The following is a 27,771-nucleotide window of genomic DNA, read 5'->3' as shown; positions in this document are numbered from 1 at the left end:
ACCAATGAGAGAGAAGAGCGGCAGGCGCGTGAAACATGGAGGAAATCTTGAACCAAAACAGAGATTTTGCCGACTGTAAAAGCTAAAAAAAGGCGATTTAAGACGATTTATTTTGCCCGCTATTATTGAGTGAAGGTTCTGTGAAGGCGTTTTGTGAGCGGACAGTGAGAGTGAAATGTTTCTGAGTGCTACGTGTGAGTCGGTGGCTCAGAAAAGGACTCTGTCGAGCCTCCTCGGTGAGTTTGACAGCTGTACCGTCAACATTGTACACGAAAATAATAGAAAAGTTTTGAAACACCCCTTTCATGCAGTTATTTTTTTTTTCTATCCGTGTCTTCCTAGCTGGTCGTGAGTTGAAGAGGCCCAAGCTGACAGATGCCCAGAGGCTGCGGGATGCAGCGATCCAGCTGTTGGAGCAGCAGCAGAGCATCTGCAGCCTGTTCAGGGAAGTCGGGGTGAGTGAGGGGAGATAAGCTAACGGCCTACACTGAGTCATTTAATTAAGATTTTATTTAGGGCATTCTGTAGACTGAACATGTAACAACGCACAATGTCACGATTGGCAGGAGTTTAAAAGAGAAATGATAACCTTCAACTTGGAAACACAAACACAGAATGACTGCAGGAAGTGCATGAAATGCTTTTAGAGATTTAAAAAAAAAAAGCTGTTTCACTCTGCACTATTTTGCAAATACCACATATATGTTTTTTCACACTTTTTGTAGCAATCTGAGATATGCAACCTGTCCTCCCATCAGGATGGAGAGAAGAATCAAGTGGCATCCGAAGGTCTCTCATCCACCATCGCTGGATCGCTGCTGGGTGAGTGTTGGAGACGAGCACTCTGAAATGCTCTCTGAGCTGTGCACCGCTTTTGTTAAATGTGTGGAAAGTTGCTGCTTTACACAGAGTAACTGACTAATAAAATACCACAATTTCACTCACCAAAACTGAAGCACTGACCTTTTTGGATGGCCTGTACACGTCAACAAGCCATAATACCAGTCAGATAATTCATTTAAAAGTTCTCCAGTGAGCACCAACAGCATAAACATAATCAAAATGTCTTATTCACTGACTCCAGGTATTACAGGTGATCCCAGGTTGTAGTGCTTAATATATTGTCTTGGCAAGCTCAAGGATGCTGGTTTGATTCCAGCTGGAGGCATAAATCCCCTCTGGGCTTGCGTCAGGAATGCGTTCAGTGTAAAAAAACTGACAAATCAAACATGCATTTTCCCGCTGTGGTGACCCCTCGTGACACCTTACTAGCTAAAGTGTTTTCATTGCTCTAATACAACTATTGCCACTTTAATCAGTTATGTTTGTGTCTGCTGAAAGCAAAACATCTGAATTTTTCTTGATTATACTGTACTGTACTGTAGTGCACAGCTCTCATGAATGATGGGATTCAGAGGTTGAAATAAGCTCACTGCTGCAGTTACCAGTGAATCTGTCTTGAAACATTTGCGCAAACACATGAAGTGATGTGGCGCACCCACAATTTCTTTGTACTTGTACAATGACTATAAAGGGCTATTCTATACCTCTGTTCCATGGAAGGGCAAAAATGCCAAAATGCTTTTGCATGAATGGAATCTGTGGTCCTTCAGCTGTGTGCAAAAATATCAGAAATTCAGTTTTGTTGTCTTCTTCAGATGTCTCTTTTTTGTTTTGTGCTTTTATATTCCTTAATGTGACTCATGGAATTTTAGTGCCACATTAAACCAACGTAATTGTGGCATAGAGTAAATGTTTTGTGTTGCACTGTGTGGATAGCGAGTGAGCTGAGGCGTCAGGCCATGCAGCTGGGTATCCCAGTGGCGGTGGTGTCGGTGAAGACAGTGTTGGAGAGACTGAAGGAGATCACAGAGGAAACCAGCGAAAGGGAGGAAGAGGAGGAGGAGACAAAGAGAGAGATGCTCACTTCCTCGCAGAGAGTGAGTAACTGCCAGAGCATTTGACCATCTAATGCACAGGTGTCGAACTCCAGGCCTCGAGGGCCACTGTCCTGCTTGTTTTCCAACTAACCTGCCCTTGTAGCTTCTTATTGGCAAAGCATACCTGATCCAGGTAATCAGCCGCAGTTAGGGCAGCGATATCTCAAAAACAAGCAGGAGGCTGGCCCTCGAGGACTGGAGTTTGACACCCCTGATCTAAGGTGATTGTGGTGGAAGCATCTGATGCAGTGATGGATTCATTTGTTAATAGCTGCCAAACTTTCATATCTACATGGTGATCTGCACGGTTTGCTCAAACACAAGCAACAAAAAGACAAATATTGTTATATATAATGTCTGGAACTTTCTGGCTAAAGCAGCAACAGTCTGTTGCATCTTGTTTCAAATTTTGAATTTTCTCTTTATCATGCCCAGTCCAGCTATCCCTTTTTCCCTGAATTAAGTCTGTTCCTGTCCTCCTTCCAGGTCCAGCTGTGTGTTCTGTTGGAATCCAGCAGAGAATTGCTGTCACAAGGAGCCATCTGCCCCAAACTGCTTTGGCAGGAGTACAGAAGAGATCAGGTGTGTGTACACACAGGAGCTTGTATACTGTAAATAAAAGATGGACATAGCTGCAGCTATATCGCCCATTGAGAAGCCATTGAGAAGATAGGTGTAGCATACACATACTCACAATCCCTGGACAGGTTGTGAGATCAAGGGACTCCACAGCTGACTTGATAAAGTCATATGACTTCTGTTTGAGAGAAGAGGAGTTGCCATCTATGCAGTCAGTCAGTCAGTCAGTCACACTTTGGACCCCTTAGTACCAACTGGGCATCATTTAAAAACACCACAGCTTTCCTGTGTTATGTAGTTGAACTTGTCCATCCCTTTATAACCACGGTGTACCCATCTTCTGACGCCTGCTTCCAGCAGGACAACACACCACGTCACAAAGCTCAAATGATCTCAAACTGTTTTTTTAAACATGACAATCACTTCACTGTACTCACATCGCTTCCAGAGTCACCAGATCTCAGTCCATTAGAGAACCTTTGGGATGTGGTGAAATGGGAGAATAAAATAAAAATGTCTGAGAAATGTTTCCAGCACCTTGTTGAATTTGTGGCACAAAGAATTAAGGAAGTTCTGTCGGGTGAGTGTAGTTTGAATGAAGCAACAGTGAGGTAGTGAGAAAAGAGAAACATCTTTGACTTTGACACAGAACAACCGTCCACATATGTTTCATTTATTTTGTTTTTCTAGACTTTGCTGAGTGTTGTTGGTGGAATATTAACCAACTTTCTGTTGGACTTCAATCAATCACTTTGATCCATCCCTTTCTGCTTTCTGGGGAGATGGGAGATGATGTAGTTCATGATAACCTTCCTGGTTTCCATTAATATTTCTACACTCAGGACTGAATGATATTTAATAAAGATTGGAACTGTGTTCTTGTTTTTTGTAAAAAAGTCTTTCACTTGGTGAACGTTGCTAAAATAGAGAATTTGGTGTGTTTTTGTCAGAGGCTACCCAAACTTGAGATGGTCTACTATCTTCACTCTTACAACATCCTCAATCTGAAGTACATTTTAGAGAGGTAAGAAATATCAGTCAAGGATTTTCTTTCTGTGCAGTGTGCAGAGATGAAGATCAAAACAGGGTGTAACTGTCTGAATATTTATGATCTGGGCTGTACTGACAGAAAGCACCCCCACTCCTCCCACACACTCCCTCTTGTTTTGTTTTTTACCTTTGTTTAGTGATGAAGAGGTGAGGTCATGGCTGGTGTCCCAGTTGAGGCTTCTGTGTGGATGGAAGCCTCCACAGGAAGAAGAGGAGACCAAACAGCTTCAGCAGAAAGTGTTGTCAAGTAGGAGACGCTCATACGTTTGTAGCTGTCACTCTTTCATTGAAAGAAATCGTTCAGTTCTTAATGCTGCTTCAGGTTTTAGAGATTTGATCTTTGTCCTATCAGTTATTAGCTTCAGTTGGGAAACTAGTTCCCTTGGTAACACCCCTGTTGATTCCCTGTTGATTTATTATTAATATATTTTTAGTCTTTGTTCAGAATAATCCTTATTTTTCCTTACATGGCATTTGTGCAGCCCCTCAGTTCATCCACTGTCTGAAACAAAATGTTCTGATTGGCACCCCCTCATAAACACAAGGTTTGAATGGCAGGTGGGTGTGGCTTCTGTGCTCACAGCCAGAGCTATATGCATGAAATGAGAGCGTTAGGGACATCCCCTCTCTCTCACATCAAAAGTAGAGTAAGTTTGCTTCAAAGAGAGCGTGTCTGGAAATAATGTAGGTCATTAAGACACCAAGAAAGGTCTTCTGTGTTTCAGGTGTGGTTGGCCTCTTAGTGGGAGCAGGCTTTGAGCTGAGGCACGATCCGGCAGCTGCAGACAGGAGGCTCTCCCTGCTCTGCTGCTCGATTCTAGATGACATGCTCTTCTGTGAGTCTGCGTGTCCTTGTCCCACTTAACCTGTCCTGTGTCGATAAAATATTTACTGAAGCACTTAGATTCACACTTCTGCATGTGGAAAACATCTTTTTTTACTTCTTCGATTGATAATTGTTGTCTTGGTGTAAAGGTAGTACTTTCTTTTCTTTATTTTTAGCCACACTTTTAAAGATTGCATTGCTTTCTGTCGTCTTTCAGGGGTTCTCGATATTGTGGATGAGAGTCTGACGCTGGAGTCTGCTGAAGCAGGAGCTAAGCTTTGGTTCTGGGTTTTTTAAAATTTATTTCTTATTTACTTTCCATGCAATCAGACAGCACTGTTGGGATTGAGGTCTCTGTCTGAGAAAGGAGACCTGTGTTTATATATGTATGTCACCGCAAGATCAGAGATGAAAACTAAATTTTAGATTCTCTTTAGATTTTCCTACAAAACGCAGGAATCAAAGGCAGGAGAGCGGGCTAAGGGATTTATACTTACCCACAAATAGTCAGACTAACATAACCTCTAGGTTTCTACTCATGTTTTTATATGCAGGAAAAACGGTGATCTTCTGGATGTCAAATGCTGAGCTTGATTTATATAAACTTTAATGATTTTTTTCACTCGTTATTTATGAAGAAGAAAAATCACAATTTTGATGAACACAGATTTTCGTTGTTTACTTTTCTGTTGCACAAAAATAAAGCACCAAGTAAATCAGATGAGGGAGAAAAATTCCTGCTAAAGTTAGTGACTTTTATTTGATGTGCTGGTTAAATGTGCCTTTAAATCAAAGTCAAATCTACTGAAATGTAAATATTACTGGAAACAGGATAGAAAGGGCTTATCCAAACACAGAACCACTTTATTCCTGAGGGCTACTGATTAGAACTGGTGAACAAACTCGGGTTACATTTGCGGGAGGATACTGAAAAATACTTCAGTGGCTATTTTATGGTTATTATTCCAAAAACAGTCGTTACTAATTACCAGTCTGTGCTGGAATAAAATTCATCATCAGACGTTAGCGTGAGGACGTGCGTACCTGTCCACGTTTTTGTCACTGCACATACGCATCTGCATTACATAGTACATAGTACACCAACTACGCATGCACTCAAGGTGGTGGACAGAAAGACTCCTCGCTGTTATGTTTCCAACTATTCATGTCTGTGTGTGGTTAAGGCTGAACACGGCAGCAGTGCAGCGACTTTTCTAGTCCCAAAGAAGGTTGTGTCAGTGCACCCAACACCTTTGCTCAGACTTTGCTTGCTTAGCCCTCTTGTCCAAAATCTATAGGGTTAGGGTAGGGTTGCCACACTCGGGTTAATTCTGCCCAAAATAGCACTCTGCCGCTTTCACACAGTGACTCAAAGCCAAAGGACCTGCACTGAGGGTTTAATCTAAACATGCAGGCTGTCCAAGTAAAGGGGCTTATGAAACCACGGTGCCTGACACCAGTTTTAGTCTTGGTGTTACATGCAGTGTGTAATTTCTCGCTCTTCTGCTCCGTGTCTTCTGCAGGATTCAGATTTTTGATGCCTCACTGTGTGGAGTTTCAGTGTCAGCTGAAGGCCTTCAGCGTTTCTTCAAACACTCCCTCACGCAGACTCTCACCTATAAGCCCCAACTGAAAGGTAAAGACTTGTCACAGGACATTTCAAACAGACTGAGGCTTTAGTTTTTTTTAATGTTGAAAATTAGCTGGAACCACCTCTATTCATCTGGCAAGACCTTTAAGAGGGAACTGAGAGTTCAGTTTCAGAAAGATTTTCTTGATTTATGCCTTTTGTGCAGGTATACATTTAAAGTGTCATCAATAGTACTAAGGAAGGCGATTAAATCATAAAGTTTCCAAAACTTTAATGGGTTAATCAATACCCATTTAGCTATCAGTTTATATTAATTATTGAGCTATAAATGATCAATGAGTATTTAAAGGTCATACCACCCTGAGCGGGCCCGATCTTGTCTGATTTTGGAAGCTAAGCAGGGTCGAGCCTGGTTACCTGGAGCAGGTCATCTACTAACTGGAAGGTTCATGGTTCAATCCCTGGCTGCTTCAGACATGACAGATCTGTAAACATCTATAAAACTTCTGTCTTTGCAGTTCAAAAGTTGAAAGAGTTATTTAAGTCATGTGCTATAAATATTGCACAATTAGGTTAATAAAAACACTTTAAGGAAACAACACAAAAAGCATCAAATTAAGGCCTAAACAACTAAAATCACTCCAGCGATATTTGATGTGGTATAAATAAATCTTTAAAAGTCTTTTTTATGCTGCAGAAATGACATAACTGATATGTTCTCAGTGTCAGATGCAATCACCCTGCAGAATGAGTGGACCTTTGCAAAAGCCAGCCGCTTGCTGATTTCTCTCTTCCGTCAGGTAAATGTTTAATGTAATAACTGTAACTGGGTTTGTCCCTTCGCATCTAATTAAGATTAAGAAGAAGAAAAATGTGTTGTGTATTAAATCTGTTTTCTTTCTGTGTCTGATTTGAAACTAAATGTGAATTTCTTATTAATAATTTCTTAACTAAAAATAGGTGGAAAAACTTTTGAACGGGACTTTATTTGAGACTGTAAACTATTCCCGAGGCTGGGGGAACAACCGAGAATGATCAGCCACCTTTGGTTTTTAAGTGAGGAGGGGGAGTAAAGGAACTACTGCTTTGATTGTTAGAAGTCAGGTTTTAGCTCCTTTCCTTCTCCCTTTAAGCACACTTTCTTCTGATTGACTCATCACAAGCTTAAAACAAAGCTTTGCACTGGGATATGATCCATTTTAAAGGGGTGGAAGGACGCTGGTTTCACTATGACTTTTAGGTGTTAAGTTGCTTTTAACTTTGAGACCTTCATTTGTGTGATATAGTCTCTTTTTCACATTTTGCCAGCTGTGGCTCACAAACAATTATCTGCTGACATCAGGATTAACGCTTTCACTAAAAAGCTAAAAAGAACCACAGTTTACAAATCAGTGGTCAGCAGGGGCTGTTGAGTAACTGCTCTGTCCTGTTGTGTTCCTCTAACAGCTGGCTGTGGTCTTCAGCGTGGAGCAGCTGCTGCGTCACCTGCAGCAGGTTTTGGAAACCCATGAAGTGAACTGGAAACACGTCCTGTGCTTCCTCTCCACCCTGCTGGTGTACTACCACTGTGCCCAGCCCAGCCTGAAAGGTAGGCGTGCTGGTGGTCTATCAGCACAGCCAAGTGGAAGTCTTATGTGCCACTTAGATGAAAGGAAAAAGAAAAAAACAAATTTAAAGAAAAATCATGCACAAGCTTTCATTCCAAAACAGCATAGTGATATTGAAATAAACTCGAGTCTCTGTAGCCGTAAACTAATATTTCAGAGACAGAGGACCACAGTAACATCTGTCTTGTTCTGTCTCCAATAGAGTTGCTGTTCAGACTGCTGAGCTCTGCATTCGAAGGCTATGACCTTGAGAACCTGATAACTGCCTTCTTATTGGCTCGACAGGGTGGACTGGAAGGACCCGCCATCTTCCCCTCGTACAGCGACTGGTTCAAGGTTTCGGCCTTTTAACACCCACCAATAGTTTCTAGTTTATTAATAGTTTTGAGAATTAACTTTTCTGTCATAGACTGAAACACTGAGAGCTTTATACCTTTTAGTTTAATATTTTTAATACCAGCAGGATCTTTTTCTACCTTTCTAGATGTCGTTCGGTGGTGGCAGTAGCTATCATGCAAGCAGTAAGAAGTCGCTGGTGTTCCTGCTGAAGTTCCTCTCCGACCTCGTGCCGTTTGAACCGCCACAGTACCTCAAGGTGACATCCACATGTCTCTGAGTATACACTTAGTAGGAATGCACAGGGTATTAATAAGCTTATATTCCCCTATTTTTTTTTTTGCTAGTGCAGACTGCTTTGATTTGCAGTAGCACTAATCTTGCTGGTTTTGTTACTGTGAGTGCACATTGTCAGTCTTTTTCAACTCACTTGACTGATATCCGGTCTGAATCCTGGTCGCTGTAGCTGCAGTGTTTGTTAAATCAGAAGCTACTTTAGTCACTGTAGCACTGAAATATTGATGCTTATCGGAGTGCATTATGCAGCAATATTTTACTTGTGGAAAATAAGGTTATTCATCATTTGTTTACACATGGCAAATGTGTTAATTCTCAGACTTAAAACTTTAAATATACCCAAGGTTAAGCAGAAGTCCTTTTAGCAGCAGATCTGACCACATATTTTGAGGAATTATTGAAGCTGAAACATTAAATTCAATGGACAGGGTGATATGAAAACTTCATGTACAGAAGATAAAAGCTTTTTTTGCCATTTGTACACATATACTAGGTTTGGGTAAATAGGAAATCGTGTGCAGAGCTTAGAGTCAGAGTCAGATAAATACAAATACATACAAATGAATATATATATACAAAGTTCACACTGAGGTAAATTAAGTTTAAAAAATCATCAAAACATTTATTAGAATATTTATGACTATGTTTTCACCTTTAACCAAATACCTTCACTGAACATTGAACATCATTATTTATACATGGAAAGAATAACCACTTAAATATCTTAAATATTAATATAATATTTAATATTAAAATTGTCTTAAAAGTCAAGTTTTACTTATGTAAACCTCTCGACAAAGCATTTCCATTTCCATGTGAAAGTCCCCTCTGGTTCTGAGGATGCTAATCGCTCCAGGAGGTTTTCTGTGTTGCCTGCTCGTTGCTGTCAACAAAAAAAAACAAACAAACAAAAAAAAAACACCGACAGCATTCACTGTTAGCATACCACATCCATGTTATCTGATAGGTTTGTAGCTTGAACCTATTCGCTGGAATGTTGAAGACAATGTAATTACACAGCAAAGCAAGACACGAGTAGGCAAAGTTCTTTATGTTTCACGTGCACGGGAGAGAACCGGACAAACGCCGTTCCTTCGCTTGACCCCAGTTTCTCTCGTCCGCTCCCCCGTAACACTGCTCCTTTATTGAGGTTACATGAATAAACATAGGTTCATTAACATATGATGTATACATACACACAAAGAGTACCTTGCCTGTACGTTTTGTAAGTATGTGTGTGTGTGTGTGTGGTGGTGGGGGGGGGGGAGTGTGACCCCATAAAGACTTCCCTAAACCTGCTGGTCTGGAAGTCCAGCAGTTCATCTAAACAAAAGGCACTTAGACTAAAACAGATATAGATACGTTTATCCTACCATAAAACAATAAGAAAAGGTACGACCTCTCCCAAAAAAAAAAAGAAAGAAAAAAAAACCAAAAACCAAAAAAAAAACCAGCCGTTATCCTGAGCTCTCATGCTGCTTGCTTGTTTTGTTTGTTAATGATCATTTTCAGCTGCTATTTTCTACTTTTTGTAACATATCTGCTATGAAAAATAGATCGCCCATTAATATTTTTTATATATTCATAACTACATGAGAAGGGTTCCTAACCCTAACCCTTCCATACTTACTGGAAATCAGCTCTGTCTGCTGGGAACAAATGCTAGCAGAATTATAGCATTTCTGGGAGAGTGTAAACTATAAGAAAACAATAGAAACTGAGAGGAATAGCCCGGCTCTGACACCCCACTGTCATTTTCCCCTGCTAGGTTCACATCCTCCACCCTCCGTATGTGCCTGTGAAACACCGCAGCCTCCTGATGGAGTACATCTCACTGGCTAAGACCAGACTGGCTGACCTCAAGGTAAGAAGAAAAACGAAAGAAGAAGCTCATTATCACTGCGTTACTTTGATTTTTCCATATAATACAATAAAAACCACACTGTGAGCGGATTGTGGTTATTAGTGTAGCACAGAGGAAATAAATATCAACTTTTATCCATGGTGTGTGTGTGTGTGTGTGTGTGCGTGTGCGTAGGAGTCAGTGGAGGACATGGGTTTATATGAGGATGTTTCGGCTGCAGGTACATCGGTGCAGGTAACAGTGACACACAGTGGATATTCTATTATAATTAAATTTTCTGCATCATATTCTATTCCATGCTGTGGCCTCCTTCTGTTTTCTATGCTCTGTTATTCTATTCTGTTAAAGTGAATTGAATTGATTGTCATTTTTATTCTTACCATCTCTACGTTGTTTTAACTCTGTGATGAAAGGAATTCCTTTGTCTCTGACTGGCTGGAGAGGCTTTTATTGCAGATACATCCTATCTGGAAGATCTGTTTCTTGTGATGTTGCTTCCTGCTTGTATGACCCTTTTGGTCAGAGCACAGCACACACACACACACACACACACACACACACACACACACACACACACACACACACACACACACACACACATAATACATACAGTGCTTTGTCTTAGAACCATTTGGGGGGTTTTATGGTGGGTGTTGTTTTGCTGTGATGTGTATTGTGTGAACTGTTTTCCCAATAAAAGGCAGCAAGCGGAGGCCGGATTTGGGGTCATTTTGTGGTAGATACCGACGAGGCCTCCCTTGCAAGTAAATCGATCGATCGCTGACTGTCTTGTTTTCTTCATGATGAATAAGTCTCTAAACCAGCGGGGCTTGTGGAAACACAGACCCAACATTTTCTGTAACCCGCAAACTGGCATCAGAACCCAAACTATCTTCTACGTCTGAAGTAACTTTGTGTGGACACAGGTGTAATTGGGGATTGCTGAGTCCTGATTTGACATAAGACTAACAGTCCAATGTTTGTGTGTCTGCAGCCTCAGTGCCAGGCTGCCCAGGATGTGGACAAAGCTGTGTCTCTGTTTGAGAGCACAGGCAGAATCTCTGCCACAGTCATGGAGGCCAGGTAAACTACAGCACATTTATACCAGACGCAGGGCTGAGCAGCCAGGGGCCCCAACCCTCGGTTTAAAAGACCGTTAATATGTCTTCTTTAAAAGAATTTAGCAGCCATAGAAAGATGTTATTAGAAAGCAGGACAACCACAAAGAGACAATAATGGTCTGAAAGTGACACAAGACATTAAAGAGATAGAAAATGAACACAAATAGAAGAACAGACTTCCCAGAATGTTTTGGTTTAGTTTGTGATATTTTCTTGAGAACAGCTGAATGGAATAATTCGATTTTTAAATATACAACATGTTATTTGAAGGTCCTCTCTGGTCTTTTCACAGTATTTTCCGGAGGCCGTATTTCCTGACACGGTTCCTTCCCGCTCTGCTCACTCCGAGAGTGGTAAGCGCTTCCTGCCATCTCTCCTGATATTCTTCTGTGCATTCTCATGTGTGAGGTTGTTTTTGTTGCATGACATGCATGAACTGTCATTTATTTGCAGCTTCCTGTGAAAGTCGATGCTCGAATGAGTTTCATTGAAGCGCTGAAAAAGTGAGTTTTTATCAGAGAGATAAAAATGTCATCATATCTCTCCACAGCAGGTTACTCGACAATGCTCCCAGAGTTTATTCTTTAATTAAAATTCATCTAGTTGTTTTAGGTGATACATTAATCATCATCACAATATGATTATTTGTTACCTTTTGTGTGTTTAGAGCTGATAAGATCCCTGCTGCACAGTATTCATCCTACATGGAGTCCTGCCAGAAGCAGAGACAACAGAATAGTGAGTATTCTTTTAAAGGACCGTTGACATTATTTATTTTAAAGATCGATATTATTTGTTTGATTATTAGCACAGTGCAGTGAAAAAGTATTCAAGGCCTACTGATTTCTTCTGTTTTGTGTGCATCTTGAAATTGAAACTTAAAACAAACCCTGATTAAACACAACAAAGTTCAGATTGTCAGGTCACGGTGGTCTTGAGTGCTCAGATCATACAGAGGGAGATGCTGCAACAGTTTGAAAAGATGAGACTTTCTGAAAAAAAAAAAAACTTGGCTGAGAGGTCAAACATCTTCACAAGCCAAAAACAGGACAATTGCTTTCTTTTTAAGCACTCGAGACATCAGATTGTGTTGTTTATTATTATTTTGGGTCTAAAAAGTTTGTCATGTTAGTAAATCACCAGTGTAAGAAAGTCATCTGCCCCACTGACCTAAAGGGCTAATAATGCCACCTTTTCTTGACATTGCTGTGGTGGAATTTTGACCCAGTGATTTTTGAAATACTCATACGTTGGAGGTCCTGCCTCAGCATGTCTGAGCTCTTTAAAAGTCTAAAATGTTTCCTTTAAAGTCATTCAGACATGGATTTATCCTTGTTCTGGCACTAGATTTCCAATTCTAGTTGAAAATTAAAAACCTGAGTTTCTCAGGTTTCTCTGACAGGTCACCCTGTCCTTGGAGCAGCAAAGCACCTCTATAAGATAAAATGGTGCCTAATAGATATAATTTGGAATTCTTTATTTGCTTTACCAGACAGAGAGACATTCAACAGATGTACTTCCTAGTATAACACAAGAGAGCACAGAATGACTGGTAATGTCTTTCATGGGAAGTGATCAATGATTAGAGTTTATAAGTGGAGATATATCAGCAACAACTGCAGGTAAATTGGATTAATGCAGTGCTTTCTGCCTGCTATAGCTCTACTTGTTAATGGTGTGCTGGCTCAGACAGAACAGCAGGGTTGCTGATGTGCATGCCCAAACCAGAGACAGACGCTGGAGACTTTCTTCATTTCCCAATTGAAGCATGAAGACAAAGCAACACATGTACATACCAACAGCTGGGCTGGGCTTGTGGAAACTTTGTTGCACCTGACTTTAAACAAATAATGCTCAACCTGAATGGTCAACCATAAGTTGCAAGATACCGTGACTTATTTTTTATTTGACTACAAAATATTAAAAAAAATCAATAACATACTTTCATGACAGTAAGTGTAGTCTCCCTCTGCTGGGCATTCGCAGAATGCATGTTTTAAATGCTGCTTCATCAGCTTTAGTCTTCAGACCCTGAAAGATTTGGGTGTGCATGTACACGTCTGTGTTGAGTTGATTTTATTCCTGCAGCCTCCTGAAGGAAGCAAAGCACTCATGATCTGAGAAGTGCTGCATCAGAGAGCCATGTCATCACACATGATCATTCAGCACTGCACTCATCAGACTGCATCACTTACTGATGAATCAGAATGATGAGTTTATGTGGGGAAAGTCAGATTAGATGTAAGACGAGGTTTCACTCTATGGTGAGTGAAAACCGGTGCAATAAATTCTGTCACCTTTTGACAGATTTGTGTTTTTCAGTCTACACAGAGGTATAATTTTGCAGAGACACATCGCTCTATTAGTTGAGCTGCTGTGCTTTGGATTGTCAGATTTGAGTTACTGACGAGTATATTTAATTATCACCACACTCTCAACCCTGAGAGCCCTGTACATATACATAATAAGCAGCTGACCTGTGCAGCCACAGCTTTCCACTTATTTCATATAATACAACATCTCATAGTCGGAAACTGATCCTGATCATCTCCTGTTTTCAGTGAATGCCACAAGTTCAGACAGCAAAGATGACCCCCTGGAGGTCCTGAAGATTCAGCTGCAGGAGTTTGCAGAACTTGTCATTGATGGAAATGATGGAGGTGGGAAGGTGTTCATGCGCTCACTCACACGTTTTATATTCTGTCAGCGAAAACGCTTCATGAGTTCTTAATAGAGATTCACACAGAGACCAGTTTCTTTGGTCTTTCTGATCTTATGGAATTTGTTCAGAAACATGTGTGCATCTGTGTGCATCTGTGTGCACTGTTGAATGTGGGAAAGTCAAAGTATCCATAGAAAATTCAGGATTTAAAAGCTCCACTGGAGACACGAGTTCCCACAGCAAAACGTGATCTGGAATCTGACCACACAGTTTCCACTTCATGCTTACAAGTTCTTGAGATTTTGACACACAAAGAACAACCAGAGTTAACAGGTTATTTAACCAGTTAACCTTTTACATTTTTTTTAAATTAAGATTTTGGTTTTGTTTGTTGCCTTGGTTTGTTGTGTTGTGGACCACAAGATGGCGCCACAGTATGTGAATCAAAGACCCTCAGGAATAAAGTGTCTGTTATAAAGGCTCAGCTACTGAATGATGTATACGTTTGAAAAAGTATACGAAGTAGTTTTGATGAAGGCTTAGCCTGTGTTAGTCGTTCAGGTTCCTCCACAGTTTGTTCAACACTCACGTGTCCTCAGACATGTCGGCCCAGCTGTCCAGGATCTCACACACGCTCAGTGTTATCTTCCCCGGTCGTCCCGATGATCCGATTGGACAAAAGGTCATCAGACTTCACACTGACGTTCCTCCATCCTCCGAGCTCCATGTCAAAGTACGCACTGATGAACGTCTATAAATCAGCAGTCCTCTTGCAGTATGTGTGTGCTAACTAGTATGCATTTTTTATTGACTCTCTCTCTGTCCTGCTTCAGGTTGTCAATATGATCCTAAGAAACTTCTGCCAGTGCATGCTAAATTCTTCCAAAGCAAACCCTCCCAATAAGTGAGTAGGACCTCAGCTTGGCTTTAGTTCAGGAAAAGTTGCAAATCGTATATTTAAATAATCCTGAGCTCTTTTTAAATGTATTGACAGACTCAAAGCCTTTGATAGAGCTTTGCAATAACAGATGGAGGCTTCTAAATAGGTTCTAATCATCAACACCGAATCTGGAATCCTGATTCTAATCTGATGGATTTGAAGGTGTACTAAAACCAAAGTGTGTCTCCTTTGTGTTGTCCAATTAAAAGGCCAAAATATTAACTAGTTCCTATAAAATGAAAGTTGATCTCTGCAAGATGTAAATAAAACCTTGTCCAGGGTACCTTCAGAGTCTTCTTATTTAAAGAGCTATAAAAAAAAATAAATTTAAGTTATATTTGATCTTCAAATTACATCCTAATCAATTTCCTTTCAGTCGACTAATTGCTGCTGCTCTAATTGTTTGCGTCTTTAGACAAAGCCCATGGGCCTCGAGGTTTGTGAGCGCTCTGCTTGGTAACACACAGCTGCTCTCCAGCCTCATACACAGACTCTGGGACCTGCTTCACAACCAGGTGCATAAACCCACATTTATTCCCTCTATTTATATCTGACTTTCACTTTGTGTCGTGGACTTTTAATTTTATTCTCATGCTTAAATTATGTCAATAAGTATTTTTATTCTTCCGTATGAAGTGGGTGTCGCTGAATGCTGCCCATGTACTCGGCCTGGCAGCATTCCTGGTCCACCTGTATTCCTCGGTGTCTCACAGTCCTCTGGTTCAGCTGGTGCCGCCCATTCGGCCTGAGCCAGTGCCGGCTGAAGAGGCTCTGAGCTTGGCGCTGTCCTGCAGCACACACGCCAACATGCTCTTCTGTGCCAGGTGAGGCTTTCCATGCATGGATGTTGACTTTTAATGGAGCGTTTTAATGATTGCATGCTCTCTTTATGTGTGTGGATATCATCTTTAATTCCTTTGTTAGTGATAATGTCCTGCACCTGTAACTAACAAGGATTGGTCATGCATACAGTCCACGTCTTTACATCTTTATTATATGTTCAGTAATAGTGATTTGGCTCATTGTGGTTGTCCAGGTTGTGTGTAGCAGCTGTCTGTTACGGGATCTGCAGAGAGGACTCACTGCCTCAACAGCAGGACTGTATGCCCCATAGTCTCTATAAGAAGGTATAACCTTTTTTATTTGTGATTAAGTAATGAGGTTTGCTTATTGCTTTTCTTTAGACTTACTTGGCCATGGTGTATATACATGTGCTGGTGCATTTATGCAAACCTTTCCAGAATAAGTTCTTGGTGGCCTTTTGTTTGTCTTATGCTTTTTCTTATTTCCTGTCATATACATACTGCGACAAATGTGGATGCTCATATTCTTGGAAACTTTTAATTAAAGATTTCTGTGTATGTAAAGTAATATATGTGAACTTTTACTCTTAAATATTAGATATCCCTAATTTGCCCAATCTAGCACCACAGCTCTGACTGTGAGCACAGAAGCCCCACCCACCCAGCCAATCAGACGAAAGCTGTCTGAACTCTTTCCCCCATAAAGATGACATTTGATGACATTGCCCAGTGTCCTTAATGACAAGTTTTGACACCTCAGTATATATCAATAAAGATGTGGTTTGATGACTATTAGAATAGAGCACCCGCTCTAATTTCTGATGCAAACCCCATCATTTTTTATATAAGCAGGCTGAAATATGACAGAAATCACTCATTTCAGAAAAAGAGCTTCAAGGATAATTCGTTATAGGCTGTCACTGGGTAAAGAGTCAAAGGTGCCCTTAATGGGTGTAAAGCAGCTGGTTTCAGGCAGAGTGTGACCTAAGGGGCTGCACAAAGTCACAGAAAAGAGACAAATAAGGAATTTTTCTTTTAACTGTAACCAATAAAAAGCAATTCTAGTGCAGCACATGAATAAAAACATGGAGCTGGTAATGAGCATAATGGGTCACCTTTAAGCACAGGGTTAAATTTGAGGGCTAAATCTAGAAAACAGATGTGTCCAAAACTGAGACTTGTAATAAAATAAAACAGAAATGCAGTACTACCTCGCACCCTGCCTTTGAGAAGCTGAAATAAAAGCATGTGATCAAATAGTTTATAATGAGTTTATGTTTCCTCCACACTTGCTCAGCCTTGGCTATTAAAGGAGACGGTGCAAAGTTTTGATTTTATTGTGGAAAAAGAAGCGGAACAAATGCAAATATCATGACAGACGCTGCACAGTCACAGTGCAAACCACTTGTTTAGAGTTGTATTCTTTGCTCAGTGCTTGCATTTGTACCTTAATTTAATCAATAAAGCCAAACAAACAGCCTGAATAAACAAAGTGCGATATAGAATAAAGTCTTAAAACTCATTAAAAGCCCCTCCTGCCTTTATTACATCATTCTGTGTATCGTCCGTCTTAACCAGCTTTCTGGGCCTTCCCTCTTTTCATTACTTAGCACTACTTATATTATTGTGTGTTTGTGTTTAGCTTCTGTACCTCATCCCACGACTGTTACCTGAAGCCAGAGGAACTGTAGCTGATGCTGGGCTAAGTGAACAACTGGAGGAGAAACATACCGGCCTGTGGAGCAGCATCACCGACTCCAACAACACCTGGAGGAAGACGGCCTGGCATCTGTGGAGGAACGCTGCCTTCCAACAACTCGGACAGATACCACAGTATCAGGTCTGTGCTGGGTCCCCTGTTTCTCCATTAAACACACACCTGTGCAAAGATTGTTTTCATTAATGAGCACAGGTGTTTGTGTGCATGTAGAAAATGATTCATGGAGTAGTTGTATTGATTTTTTCCCAAGAGTCATCCTCTTATAGAATATTTACAGCATGTTTTCCAAAACGGGAAGACATTGCTCTTGCTGACAGCGGCTGTCACTTGGTGTTCGCTCGCTTTGTGGTAGAGTATCACTTCCTGTTCCTGCTCAAACACAGTGGTGTTTCTGAGTAGCTTTTCTGCTTAGCAATTTAATTTAAATCTTTTGATACATCCCTTTTTCATAGTATAATCTTAACGTGCTTCATCTGAATCACCCTTTCTGTGTACTCACTACCTAATTTATAGCCAAAGTATTCACTCACTGTCTCTTTACTGTTTCGCTAGCTTAGCTTAGCTCGTAGCCGACTCGTTAGCACCATGGCTACTTCACCTGTCCCTCCTGCACTTTCCTGCTCATTGTGTCAGATGTTTAGTTACTCCTCGGCCTCCTTTAGCAGTAATGATACCTGTAACAAATGTAGTATATTTGCAGCTCTGGAGGCCAGGATTACTAAATTGGAGACTCGACCGCACCCTTCATTCACCCGTAGCTAGCCAGGCCCCTGTAGCTGGTGCAGCCGAAGATAGCATAGGCCCCGCTAGCTGTTCCCGGCAGACCCCAAGCAGCTGGGGAAAGAGGCGGCTGGGTGACGGTGAGGAGGAAGCATAGTCTTAAACTGAAGCCCCAGGTACACCACCAACCTGTTCATGTGTCTAACCGTTTTCCCCACTCGGCGACACACCCGCCGGGGTCAAACTCTGGTAATTGGTGATTCTGTTCTCAGACATGTGAAGCTAGAGACACCGGCAACCATAGTCAATTGTCTTCCAGGGGCCAGAGCAGGCGACATTGAAGGAAATTTAAAACTGCTGGCTAAGGGTAAACGTAAATACAGTAAGATCATAATTCACGTCGGCAGTAATGACACCCGGTTACGCCAATCGGAGGTCACTAAAATCAATATTGAATCGGTGTGCAACTTTGCCAAAACAATGTCGGACTCTGTAGTTTTCTCTGGTCCCTCCCAATCAGACCAGGAGTGACATGTTTAGCCGCATGTTCTCCTTAAATTGCTGGCTGTCTGAGTGGTGTCCCAGAAACGATGTGGGCTTCATAGATAATTGGCAAACCTTCTGGAGGAAACCTGGTCTTGTTAGGAGACGGCATCCATCCCACTTTGGATGGAGCAGCTCTCATTTCTAGAAATATGGACAAATTTATTAAACCCCCAAAATATGACTATCCAGAGTTGGGACCAGGAAGCAGAGTTGCAGCTCTTACACGCCTCTCTGCAGCTTCTCTCCTCCTACTACCCCCAAAACCCATCTCCATTGAGACTGTGTCAGCTCCCAAAAAGACAAAAAACAAACCAAAACCAGCAACAAACAACTTAAACATAAAAAATCACAAAGAAAGAACAATACAGTATCCACATCTGAACCAAAGAGTAAAACAGTGAAATGTGGATTATTAAATATTAGGTCTCTCTCCTCCAAGTCTCTGTTAGTACATGACTTAATAATTGATCAACAAATTGATTTACTCTGCCTTACAGAAACCTGGTTGCAGCAGGATGAGTATGTTAGTTTAAATGAATCAACACCCCAAGTCATTCTAACTACCAGAAATCTCGAAGCACAGGCCGAGGGGCGTGTGGCAGCAATTTTTCACACCAGCCTATTAATTAACGAAAGACCAAGACAGACTTTTAATTCATTTGAAAGCCTGATGCTTAGCCTCGTCCACCCCAGCTGTAAAACTCAGAAACCAGTCTTACTTGTTATCATCTATCGTCCACCTGGGCCTTACACAGAGTTTCTCTCTGATTTCTCAGACTTTTATCTGATTTAGTGCTCAGCTCAGATAAAATAATTATTGTGGGTGATTTTAACATCCATGTAGATGCTAAAAATGACAGCCTCAACATCGCATTTAATCTGTTATTAGACTCAATTGGCTTCTCTCAAAATGTAAAAGAACCCACCCACCACTTTAATCACACTCTAGATCTTGTTTTAACATATGGCATAGAAACTGAACATTTAACAGTGTTTCCTGAAAACCCTCTGCTGTCTGATCATTTCCTGATAACATTTACATTTACAATAATTGATTACACAGCAGTGGAGAGTAGACTTTATCAAAGTAGATGTCTTTCCGAAAGTGCTGTAACTAAGTTTAAGAATATAATCCACCCACTGTTATCATCTTCAATGCCCTGTACCAACATAGAGCAGAGCAGCTATCTGAACGCTACCCCAACAGAGGTCGATTATCTTGTTAATAATTTTACCTCCTCACTACGCACGACTCTGGATACTGTAGCTCCTGTGAAAACTAAGGCCTCAAATCCAAAGTCCCTGACTCCGTGGTATAATTCTCAAACACGTAGCCTAAAGCAGATAACTCGTAAGCTGGAGAGGAAATGGCGTGTCACAAATTTAGAGGATCATCATTTAGCCTGGAGAAATAGTTTGCTACTTTATAAGAAAGACCTCCATAAAGCCAGAACATCTTACTATTCGTCACTGATTGAAGAAAATAAGAACAACCCCAGGTTTCTCTTCAGCACTGTAGCCAGGCTGACAAATAGTCAGAGCTCTACTGAGCCAACAATCCCTTTAACGTTAACTAGTAATGACTTCATGAACTTCTTCACAAATAAAATTTATATCATTAGAGAAAAAATTACCAATAATCATCCCACAGATGTAATATTATCTACAGCTACTTTTAGTACCATCAATGTTAAGTTAGACTCTTTTTTTCTCCAATTGGTCTTTCTGAGTTAACTTCAATAATTAATTCCTCCAAACCATCAACGTGTCTTTTAGACCGCATTCCTACAAAACTGCTCAAAGAAGTCCTGCCATTAATTAATGCTTCAATCTTAAATATGATCAACCTATCTCTAATAATCGGCTATGTACCACAGGCCTTCAAGGTGGCTGTAGTTAAACCTTTACTTAAAAAGCCATCTCTAGACCCAGCTGTCTTAGCTAATTATAGGCCAATCTCCAACCTTCCTTTCATATCAAAAATCCTTGAAAGCGTAGTTGTCAAACAGCTAACTGATCATCTGCAGAGGAATGGCTTATTTGAAGCGTTTCAGTCAGGTTTCAGAGCTCATCACAGCACAGAAACAGCTTTAGTGAAGGTTACAAATGATCTTCTTATGGCCTCTGACAGTGGACTCATCTCTGTGCTTGTCCTGCTAGACCTCAGTGCTGCGTTCGATACTGTTGATCATAATATCCTATTAGAGCGATTAGAGCACGCTGTAGGTATTACAGGTACTGCGCTGCAGTGGTTTGTATCATATCTATCTAATAGACTCCAATTTGTACATGTAAATGGAGAGTCCTCTTCACACACTAAGGTCAATTATGGTGTTCCACAGGGTTCAGTGCTAGGACCAATTCTATTTACATTATACATGCTTCCTTAGGCAGCATCATTAGAAGACATAGCATACATTTTCACTGCTATGCAGATGACACGCAGCTCTATCTATCCATGAAGCCAGGTAACACACACCAATTAGTTAAACTGCAGGAATGTCTTAAAGACATAAAGACCTGGATGGCCGCTAACTTTCTGCTTCTTAATTCAGATAAAACTGAGGTTATTGTACTCGGCCCTGAAAATCTTAGAAATATGGTATCTAAGCAGATTCTTACTCTGGATGGCATTACCTTGGCCTCCAGTAACACTGTGAGGAACCTTGGAGTCATTTTTGACCAGGACATGTCCTTCAACGCACATATTAAACAAATATGTAAGACTGCTTTCTTCCATTTGTGCAACATCTCTAAAATGAGAAATATCCTGTCTCAGAGTGACGCTGAAAAACTAGTTCATGCATTTATTACTTCCAGGCTGGACTACTGTAATTCATTATTATCAGGATGTCCTAAAAACTCACTGAAAAGCCTTCAGTTAATCCAAAATGCTGCAGCAAGAGTCCTGACAGGGACTAGAAAGAGAGAGCAGATTTCTCCTGTTTTGGCTTCCTTCATTGGCTTCCTGTTAAATCCAGAATTGAATTCAAAATCCTGCTCCTCACATACAAGGTCTTAAATAATCAGGCCCCATCTTATCTCAATGACCTTGTAGTACCATATCACCCTATTAGAGCACTTCGCTCTCGCTCTGCAGGCCTACTTGTTGTTCCTAGAGTATTTAAAAGTAGAATGGGAGGCAGAGCCTTCAGTTTTCAGGCCCCTCTTCTGTGGAACCAGCTTCCAGTTTGGATTCAGGAGACAGACACTATCTCTACTTTCAAGATTAGGCTTCAAACTTTCCTTTTGCTAAAGCATATAGTTAGGGCTGGACCAGGTGACCCTGAATCCTCCCTTAGTTATGCTGCAATAGACGTGGGCTGCCGGGATTCCCATGATGCATTGAGTTTTTCCTTCCAGTCACCTTTCTCACTCACTATGTGTTAATAGACCTCTCTGCATCGAATCATATCTGTTATTAATCTCTGTCTCTCTTCCACAGCATGTCTTTCATCCTGTTTTCCTTCTTTCACCCCAACCGGTCGCAGCAGATGGCCCCGCCCCTCCCTGAGCCTGGTTCTGCCGGAGGTTTCTTCCTGTTAAAGGGAGTTTTTCCCTTCCCACTGTCGCCAAAGTGCTTGCTCATAGGGGTCATATGATTGTTGGGTTTTTCTCTGTATTTATTATTGTGCTATCTACTGTACAATATAAAGCGCCTTGAGGCGACTTTTGTTGTGATTTGGCGCTATATAAATAAAATTGAATTGAATTGAATGTAATAATCATGAAATCTCCTTATGTCTGTCTAGTTATTGTTCTCAGAATGGTTAGCTAATGAGCTCAGAGTACAGAGGAGTGAGGACGCCCTGTCTGATGCTGAACGGTAAGACGGCAAACACACCGTGTGAGTTTAGAAAATAAAATTTGTGCCTTAAAAAAAACAATAGAAAGTTTAATCTAAATTTTAGCAACTCTGCCCTTCAAATTACAAAAAGGCAAAAAACATGCCCTACTGGCTCAGCCTCCACTTCCAGGATGAATCCTTATGCACGTACAGATCGGTTGAAGCGGTGCTGCTAATTTTATGATCCTGTTGCAAATCAGCTGTTTTACTGCGGACCTCAAACTTCCAAGCAAAAATACTGAAGCTGTGGCAGTCTAGAGGTGCAGAAGATGACTTTGAAGGAAAGATTGGTCAAATTAAAATCTGAAATACTTTTTCCTGTGATGGAAATTTTTCCCCTCCACCTCTAAAGAAAAAAATGTTGTTTGGGTTCCTGCTTTTATTTATTTGTTCCTCTCTGCAGTCAGGAGTACCAGCAGTGGGCCTGCATGGAGCTGTACCTGACTCGTCCACAGAAGCAGGGAGGCTGCGGAGGAGACATGAAAAACCTCTGTTCTCATTTGCTTAATGCCATCATGGACCAGCAGTTAAGGTACTAGTAATTAACATTAATGTGCAAAGTCCTTAAAATCAACTTGTCAGTCAATTTAAAAACCTCTTTTAGAGTCAGGAAATGTTCAGTTAACGTGAGAAACTGTGTGTGTCCATATTTAATGTCAGCCGTTGGCAGAGCCTGGAAGCACAACAGCACAGAGTGCCAGGAAGAGGAACCTGCTTACCAGACATCCTGTCCCGACTCCAGGTGCGTGCACACTAATTGCACAACTCTGGAATCTTGTTTATTACAAACCTGGTTAAAAAAAAAGAATCTAATATAATATTTAATGACCAAGAAATTATTACGTGTGAAAAAAAAAAAAAAAGGCGGTTTTGCTCTGTTTCAGTATGACAGTCAAACTGCAGTAGATCAGTAACACCATCTGGACTTTTATATGCTAATTTTTATCATTGTTTCTGCAGTTTTATCATTCGGTGAAACAGGTAGTAAAACTGAAAAAAGTATTCATGACTATAAAAAATGATACTTAACTATGAAAGTTCCTTTTTTCCCTTATTTCTGCAGCAGTGTCATATGGATGAGCTGTATAGACATTATAGTTAATAAAGTGTGGTAAAATAATGTTTATATTGAAGTATATTATATTAAAGCTAACAACTTCACACATAACATTTTGTGATCAAGAAAAATATTATAGTGATCTTCTTACATATATATTCATAAAATGAAAAAATATAATCTTAGCCTTTTATTGGATTTAAAAAATGCAACAAACATCTGATTGCTCAATACATTTAAAATTCTGGCTACAGAATGGGTAAAAATTTCTTATGTGTCACACTCCACTCTGCAGAACAAGCAGAAATATCAGTATAAAGTTTGTCTTTTTTTAGACGTAAAAACTAAAAAATTAAAGCCCTCGTAGAGTCCAAGTTACACAGAAGTTGCACAGCAGCTTCTGGAGCATCATCAGCTTCCGTGTTGTTTTTGACACATTAGTGTACAGTCTGTGTGACTTCAGTTAAACTAGTGAATAACGCTTACGTGCGTGTGTATGTGCAGGAGCTTGTCTATGAGATGGACATGATGGAGCGGTCCGGCAGCCATGGCAGCAGAGCTGGTGTGGGTGACTTCCTGTTTGAGGTGTTGTTTCAGAGATACTCCTCTACAGTGACCTCACAGAGCATCAGCGCCGACGTCAGCCTGCAGCGCTTGCTGCACACATGGAACAGGTACGTTAAATATGAGAAGCACTATACAGGGAGACATTTCAGGGGCGTGGCCAAAGGAGGGGCTGTAAAAGGCTGATGGGGTATTGTTGGCGCAGTCCTTCTGTGGTACGTGTCGGCTCATTGCGATTGTTAATCCACTGAATCTCTGTTTGTGTGTGTGTGTCAGAGTGCTCCTGGCTCTTCCAGCTGTGTTGTTGATTAAAGTAAACACTGATGGAGGGGGAACAACACTGAGCTGCAACAAGCTAATAGAACACATCAACCAGCATCAGGTGAGCAGCTCATTTAATGTCTCTTCTTAATCTGATTTAGATGTTTGACTGGAAAAAGTACTTTTTATGCTCACCTCTTTCTTCACCTGCACTCCCCTCTGTTCATGCACTAGAGGAAAGCGTGTTCTCCAGCAGGCTTGCTGTCTTGCCAGATAACTGCACACTTTCTGAGAGTAAGAATCTTACTGAAATCTAAAGTTCATACAGTTTGTACCTTCTAACTGAGCTTGTGAGATTATTGAGAAGTGTGCTTCCTCTCCAGGGTCTGTTAGGTGCCAGTGTACGTTGTGGACAGCCAAGAGAAGAAGTCAACAAAGCCTGGTCTCAGATCAGCGTGCAATGTCCTGTTTTGATGATCTCCACAGTGGTACTGTCTGTTTTCTCTATAAAATGACTCTTTTCATTCTGACTAAAATGCCTTTGAATACATTTGCCACCTTCAATATTTAGAAAGGTGATGTCCTAAAAACTTTTATAACTCGAATCACCGATCAGTGATCTATCGTTCTTAGAGCCTGTGTGAAGCCTGTGATGTTGTGTAGAGATGACAGTAATATAGCATCTTTGTTGTGTGTGCACAGCACTGGTGGCAGCATCTCCGTCCCGTCCTGTTGTCACTGTGGCGTCATCTGTGTGATGAAGAGACGCTGCCAGAGCAGCTGCAGCTCCTCACAGACTGTCAGCACTGGGCCTGCAGGTAACACCTCCTTCAAATTATGTAGACCTGCTCACAGCTGGTCACATGAAATATGTTCACATGTTAGACTCGTCAAATGTGACTCCCTTGATGTCTGTAACAGCTTTGCACACTTTTCTTCGTATCAGCCACCTTCATGAGCTTCATGGGGTTTGTTGTGGGTGCATTAGTGCAGAATAGTCCTTTAAATCTGATTTAAGATACTCAGATTTGATTTAAATCTGAGTATCTTGGTGAACCCTACAGAAACCCCATGTTAAAGTTTTTCTTTCCATCTGCTCTGCAGTTTGGAGAAAGGCCAGCTGTTGCAGATGCCTCCAGCTGCAGCTCTGCTGCTGGCGGCCAGCCTTCATCGTGTTTGGCGAGGCTGTGAGGCAAACAAGCCGAGCTTCAAAGCTGTGTTGAATGTCCTGCGACCAGACAGAGACTCAAAATACAGACAAGTAAGAACATAAAACTAATTCTAATTGCTGTTCTTTTTTTTCTTTTTTTTACCATTAGTGCACCATTTAATTCTATCTACTGGGCAAAAGTCTGTGAGCTCAGAAGCACCACCCACCACCAGCCACTCAGACAAAAGTTGGCTTAAGAGAAGTGTGGCCTTCAAGTGAGAGAAGCTCACTTGAAAGATTTGTTTAATAAGACAAATCCACTGTGCTCTTTTGAACAGAGCACCATCCAAACTTTTTCAAAAATGCTGTCGTGTTTCTGCTTCCAGGTTCTCGTTTTCCTTCTTTTCCTGTGTGTTAACGACTACCTGACGGCACTGCTATATCCTCAGGTAACTGACCACCTAAACAATGATGCTGGGATTTACAACTTTGCAACATTCACACTCATAAACAAGTGGAAACTGGTCTTTCCAATGCATTTGTCTAGTCTGTCTTTGTTCCATGAAACCTACACAGAAACAGTCCAGGAACACAGGAACTGACTGTGAAGACATGCACAAAATATGATAAATACTTATTTTATTACAATTTGTAGGATAACAGTATTTTATTAGCAGAATAGTCTTGGCCCCAACCTCTGGACCCTGGTGCTGCTGTTGATATCCTGCATGAATAAAAGTCCTTTTTATGGATTTGTGTCCAAGTGAGCACCTGCCCGTCAACCAATGAGAGCTTGGATAGGCTCCAGCCCTACCCTGAATCGAATAAACAGGAAGGAAATGGATGAATGGACAGAAAAACAGAAACAATATGAATGGAAAATAATGCAAAATGAATTCAAGAGAAAAATACAAGCCTGTATTGTTATTTCTGTCTGTGTTTTATAACGTGCATGGTTTTTGTTCCTCTAGGAGAGGAGCTATGAAGAAGGCCGGGCTTTATGCACAGAGCTCCTGGCTGTGTTGATGGACTCTCCTGATTGGCTGCTCATCTTCAAGTCCAACGGTAAGGTGAACAGCAGCTCGGTGCTCTGGTCATCATTTAAATCTGATTTGAATTTGATGTGGTTGAACTGATGTGCTGTGTTTTTATTTTTCACTCGATTCCAGAGCAAAGCATTTATCAGTCTGTTACCATGGTGACGTCAGATGACTTTACAAAACTAATGCCGTGGGCTTTCTGCAGGTGAGTGTTGCAGTTGATTAGTAGAGGTGGGGCCTTGCAAACAGCTAGGTTGATTCATGAATAGCACATGAATTAAATGCTGCTCTGCACTAAAGCTGACGCACCATGACATTAGGAACGACAACAGGCCAAACACACACACACGTGACAAGATGGAAGTTCCAACCTCAACTCTTATCAATATTTGTACCTGTTGTACCTTCTAAATTTCCTTGTGTTCATGGCCGTTCAGTTTGCTGCTCCTGCAAAGCGCCGAGCTCCTACAGAGAGCTGTGCGTTGTCCAGGGTTCCTCCATACTGCCATCGTCTGCTACCTGAGCATGCTGCAGCTCTTCCTGGAAGGAGACACTCCATCACCTGACCCTGAATCCTCCAAGAAGCAGCTGGTGGTTTGTACTCTAACTTCTAACTGGTCATATTGCAGTGTTGGAGATGGCACTGCTCTGGAATCACGCTCATCATCTGTTTTGGTAGGCGGAGCCTTCCCATGTCCTTGGCCGCACCAAGCAGTTTCTTCTAAGAGCCATCTCACAAACGCCTCTGACTATACTCTCTTCGGGGCAGCTCCGACAGGTGAGCAGAAGTTGCATCAACATGTACGTTACCCGTTGCCTCTTTCACACCTGTCTCACACTTTCATATCTCCTTCCTGTCCTGCCTATCTGCTTGTGGTTTTCTCGGTCCAGCTGGAATCGTTGAGTGCAGAACTGGACCCGGAGCTGGCAGCAGCGCTGTCTGTGCAGCTCGAGCCTTCCAGCCCAGAGATGGACTTCCTCTGATCGACCGAGATCTCTCCACGCTAATATTCCAACCCTCCGTCCAACAGAAACGCGTTGAAACACTGCACTGTTCAGACTCGGCTTTGTAAAAAGAAAACCTGTTTTATTTACACTGGTTTTTTTTCCTTTTTTTTTTTTTTACACACATTACACACTTTCTTACACACATGTACATCTGAAGCCCTTTCAATGCTACAATTCAAAAGAACACTTTGATTTGTAATAACTTAATAAAAGCAGTGAGCCGATAAGAAAACTTGTTCCTG

General features: G+C 41.2%; 1 protein-coding gene and 1 long non-coding RNA gene across 3 annotated transcripts; one reads left to right on the top strand and one right to left on the bottom strand.

Moving 5' to 3' along the window:
- LOC116312859 (Fanconi anemia group A protein) lies at positions 1–27,761 on the top strand. Of its 2 annotated transcripts, none has more exons than XM_039615827.1 (42): positions 1–236; positions 343–455; positions 759–822; positions 1,780–1,940; positions 2,427–2,522; positions 3,470–3,543; positions 3,707–3,816; positions 4,295–4,405; positions 4,613–4,676; positions 5,919–6,031; positions 6,710–6,786; positions 7,433–7,574; positions 7,796–7,929; positions 8,078–8,188; positions 9,995–10,090; positions 10,265–10,324; positions 11,085–11,173; positions 11,504–11,564; positions 11,665–11,714; positions 11,879–11,949; positions 13,773–13,871; positions 14,473–14,606; positions 14,707–14,777; positions 15,229–15,328; positions 15,450–15,637; positions 15,850–15,940; positions 17,259–17,456; positions 22,355–22,428; positions 22,853–22,981; positions 23,110–23,191; positions 24,011–24,180; positions 24,347–24,452; positions 24,566–24,625; positions 24,715–24,819; positions 25,034–25,149; positions 25,436–25,592; positions 25,868–25,930; positions 26,453–26,546; positions 26,651–26,726; positions 26,959–27,115; positions 27,201–27,299; positions 27,413–27,761. In XM_039615827.1, exons 1-42 carry the CDS (start codon positions 176–178, stop codon positions 27,503–27,505), a joined length of 4,320 nt encoding a protein of 1,439 aa, XP_039471761.1. In that variant the 5' UTR covers positions 1–175; the 3' UTR covers positions 27,506–27,761. The 2 variants fall into 2 exon arrangements, with proteins under 2 accessions (XP_039471761.1, XP_031586222.2); XM_031730362.2 differs by having other exon boundaries at positions 726–822.
- Positions 11,579–17,453, bottom strand: LOC120441317. Its single transcript, XR_005613980.1, has 3 exons — positions 17,348–17,453; positions 11,864–11,923; positions 11,579–11,706 (listed from the first exon to the last, which is right to left on the bottom strand). It is a non-coding gene; the product is annotated as an uncharacterized LOC120441317 (long non-coding RNA).
- Positions 27,762–27,771: the final 10 nt, after the last annotated feature.

The sequence above is a fragment of the Oreochromis aureus genome, linkage group 7, assembly GCF_013358895.1.
Source record: "Oreochromis aureus strain Israel breed Guangdong linkage group 7, ZZ_aureus, whole genome shotgun sequence".
In the NCBI taxonomy this organism is placed as follows: domain Eukaryota; kingdom Metazoa; phylum Chordata; class Actinopteri; order Cichliformes; family Cichlidae; genus Oreochromis; species Oreochromis aureus.
The sequence above is the reverse complement of the archived record's forward strand: the minus strand, read 5'-3'. Positions and strand labels throughout refer to the sequence as shown.

Excerpts from the sequence above, each read along its gene's own strand:
- LOC116312859 (XM_031730362.2), top strand. The coding sequence starts at position 176 with ATGTTTCTGAGTGCTACGTGTGAGTCGGTGGCTCAGAAAAGGACTCTG. Across the intron at positions 14,607-14,706 it reads CCTCCGAGCTCCATGTCAAA|GTTGTCAATATGATCCTAAG; the intron begins GTACGCACTGAT and ends GTCCTGCTTCAG. Across the intron at positions 22,429-22,852 it reads GCCCTGTCTGATGCTGAACG|TCAGGAGTACCAGCAGTGGG; the intron begins GTAAGACGGCAA and ends TCCTCTCTGCAG.